The sequence below is a fragment of the Austrofundulus limnaeus genome, unplaced genomic scaffold (genome assembly GCF_001266775.1).
Source record: "Austrofundulus limnaeus strain Quisiro unplaced genomic scaffold, Austrofundulus_limnaeus-1.0 Scaffold11, whole genome shotgun sequence".
NCBI classification, from domain to species: domain Eukaryota; kingdom Metazoa; phylum Chordata; class Actinopteri; order Cyprinodontiformes; family Rivulidae; genus Austrofundulus; species Austrofundulus limnaeus.
Window position 1 is genome coordinate 4,687,677 of NW_013952413.1, and position 2,708 is coordinate 4,690,384.

At 36.7% G+C, this 2,708-nt stretch overlaps 1 protein-coding gene across 1 annotated transcript in view; it reads left to right on the forward strand.

The window, feature by feature from the left end:
* Positions 1-62: 62 nt before the first annotated feature.
* Positions 63-2,708, forward strand: part of LOC106513340 (ATP-dependent RNA helicase DDX19B) — a gene marked incomplete in the record, with an annotated part of 9,396 nt that continues 6,750 nt past the window's right edge. The window contains 4 exon segments of the mRNA XM_014002126.1: positions 63-318; positions 621-660; positions 755-844; positions 2,042-2,177. Coding sequence (XP_013857580.1) covers positions 262-318; positions 621-660; positions 755-844; positions 2,042-2,177 — 323 coding nt within the window.

The following is a 2,708-nucleotide window of genomic DNA, read 5'->3' on the forward strand; positions in this document are numbered from 1 at the left end:
ATATATATATAGTGCTAGTTTCGAATTTAAAAGCCATACGAACAGATACAGGCAAACATCGCGCAATAGGTACGGAACTATTGTTGTCTTCGTGTTTGGTACTCGGTAWGGTTATCGGTTGCACACTTGTCCAGAATCAAGACTGGCACGCCATCGYAGCGAGGAAAGGAGTAACTTTCACGTTGCTGACTGGTCATTCAAAGCTAGACTCTTTGGTTTATTCATCCTAAATCTTGGAATAATTCGTAAAACTATCCCACAATGGCTACAGACTCCTGGGCGCAGGCCGTGGACGAGCAAGAAGCCGCGGCGGAATCGGTGAGCCTGAACTAAAACTGGAGCTAATCTGTTGTTAGCTTTGGCCTCATCATGAGGCTGTCTGGATCAAAAGTAACTTTCGGTGTTTATTTTTGTAACAACCGAAATTGTCCGGTGACAGCGCTGTCAAAGAGAAACAAGACTCAGTGGTAGTTTTATTCTCGAACAATTTTATTTATCCGAAAATTACAGTACCGGCTTGACGGGGTATTAGCTCATGACGTTAGCAAGSTAATGGACAACAAAAACAATGCTAAACAACCACTGTACTAATAAAAAGTTTGTCACATTCCTCTTCACAGATCGGTAGCCTTCAAATAAAAGACAAACCAGAAGAAAATGGTAAGTTCAAACATGTGAAAGAGGGGAACATTGAAAATTAATTTATAGAAAGCCCTCACATTTTGTAAATTAACCGTATTTGTACATTTTGCAGGAACAGTACAAAACGCTGCTGAGTCCACCAGCGCWGCAGTAAAACCAGAAACTGAAGCAGAAAGCAAACCTACAGATGATGACGACAAAGGTACGTATTTTATATGACCATCTTAATACATTTGTATTATCCCACGGGTGAAGGCTTAGTGGGGGGTTTTCCGCCATATATCAAAAATTTTAGCAATTAGCACTGAGAAGCCCATAGTTCTGCCAATGAATTCTTAGATCAAGCTGAAAAAWGTCACTAAGATCACAATTTACCATCTGAAAATATTGCTGGAGTTTGACTGTTTTTCTGTCAGTCCAATGCAGAGATATGATCATAATCTGCTTTCTGGTCTTTCCAAAACAAATTGCAGCTGCTTCAGAACTTCACGTTATGAGTGTTGACAAAATTTAGAAAAACAGCTCACGTCACTCCTACTGTAAAGTCTCTACACTGGCAWCCTGTGCTTTGCCATTGATTTTTAGGGTTCTAAATTTTTTTAAAGATGTTTAAAATATTATGTCTATCAAACTTACTTTAATCTTATAAACMCTCTAGATCCTTTAAATTGTCTGGAGGTGGCTTTCTGATTTTTATCTGAAGTTAAAACTATATTCCACGGTGATACAGTTTTATTTTTTCCTGTGGAACAAGCCTTCCTGAGGATGACTGAGAGGGTTGTTTTTTTAAGCAACTGCAACTTTTATCCATACATTTGTTTGATATATTTATTCCTAATTATTTTCTTTCTTCATTTTAAGGTACTGTCACACTATAATGTTTTAGACAATTTATTAGATTTTTTATGATGCATACATTATATATTTGATCTAATCATTAGCATTGCTTTATGTGTGTTTAATAGAGGCTACCGCTGATTTTTTTTAAAAATTCTATCAGCAATGTAGACATCTTCAAAGTCAGACAAATTTTTCATAAGTTGTCTAAAACATTATAGTGTGACAGGTCCTTTTTTATAATAAAAAAGTACTTTATCTTACTCTAACTTAGTCATTTGCTCTTTCTTGTTTTGTTATATTGTTTTTTGATGTCGTATTTTTGCTGTTCAAATACAAATTATACATTTATAACTTCAGGTTTTCCTCAACACTGACATTATTTTTACTTAGTTTCTTCAGTCCTTCATTTGTCATTGATGTTAATCCTTTTACAACTTATTACATTTCTAAATCTTGCACGTAGTTTATTTGTTTTTGTATAACAAAATTTAATACCTTACTGTATGTAAATTGCTTTATAAWGGAGGTTTGAGTGATTGATTGGTATTGTGTCTTTCAGACGACAAAGCAGCACAGTCACTGCTGAACAAGCTGATACGGAATAATCTCGTTAATACAACAAATCAAGTGGAAGTTCTTCAGAAGGACCCCAACTCTCCACTTTATTCTGTCAAATCCTTTGAAGAATTACGTCTGTAAGTGACTTTTCTGTCTTATCTGTTGATCTGCAATAAGAGATTTTAATGCAGATGTTAAAAAATGTGTACGTTTACATAACGTAATCCTCTTGAGTTAATTTGATAATTGTTAGAATAATATTTTAGGGTTAGCAGTGTTTCCCCTACCATTATACAGGCGGGGCGGCCCCACCACCCGCCAACGAGACGGCCCGCCCCTCTTAAGAATTTCACGGCATGTAGTCATTTTTAGTTAAATAAAGCCAGATCAAGTCGAGAGCTATTTTTTGCATCCCTCCATATCCACCTCTCACCAAACTTTGGGAAAAAGACGGCACAGAGCGAGGCTGAGCGCTGTGTGTGGTCCTCACAAAGATAGGAAGACATTTGTGTGATTAGACGCTCAGCTCTGCTTTTAATCACGTTGCACCGATGCGACAGCTTTGCAAGCTACTTTTTCTTTCTTTAAAATAAAATGCGACAGCTGAAGCCACAGCATGCTTACTACCTTATCAATAATTACTGCCTTTTTTCCTTTCTCTGTGGGTG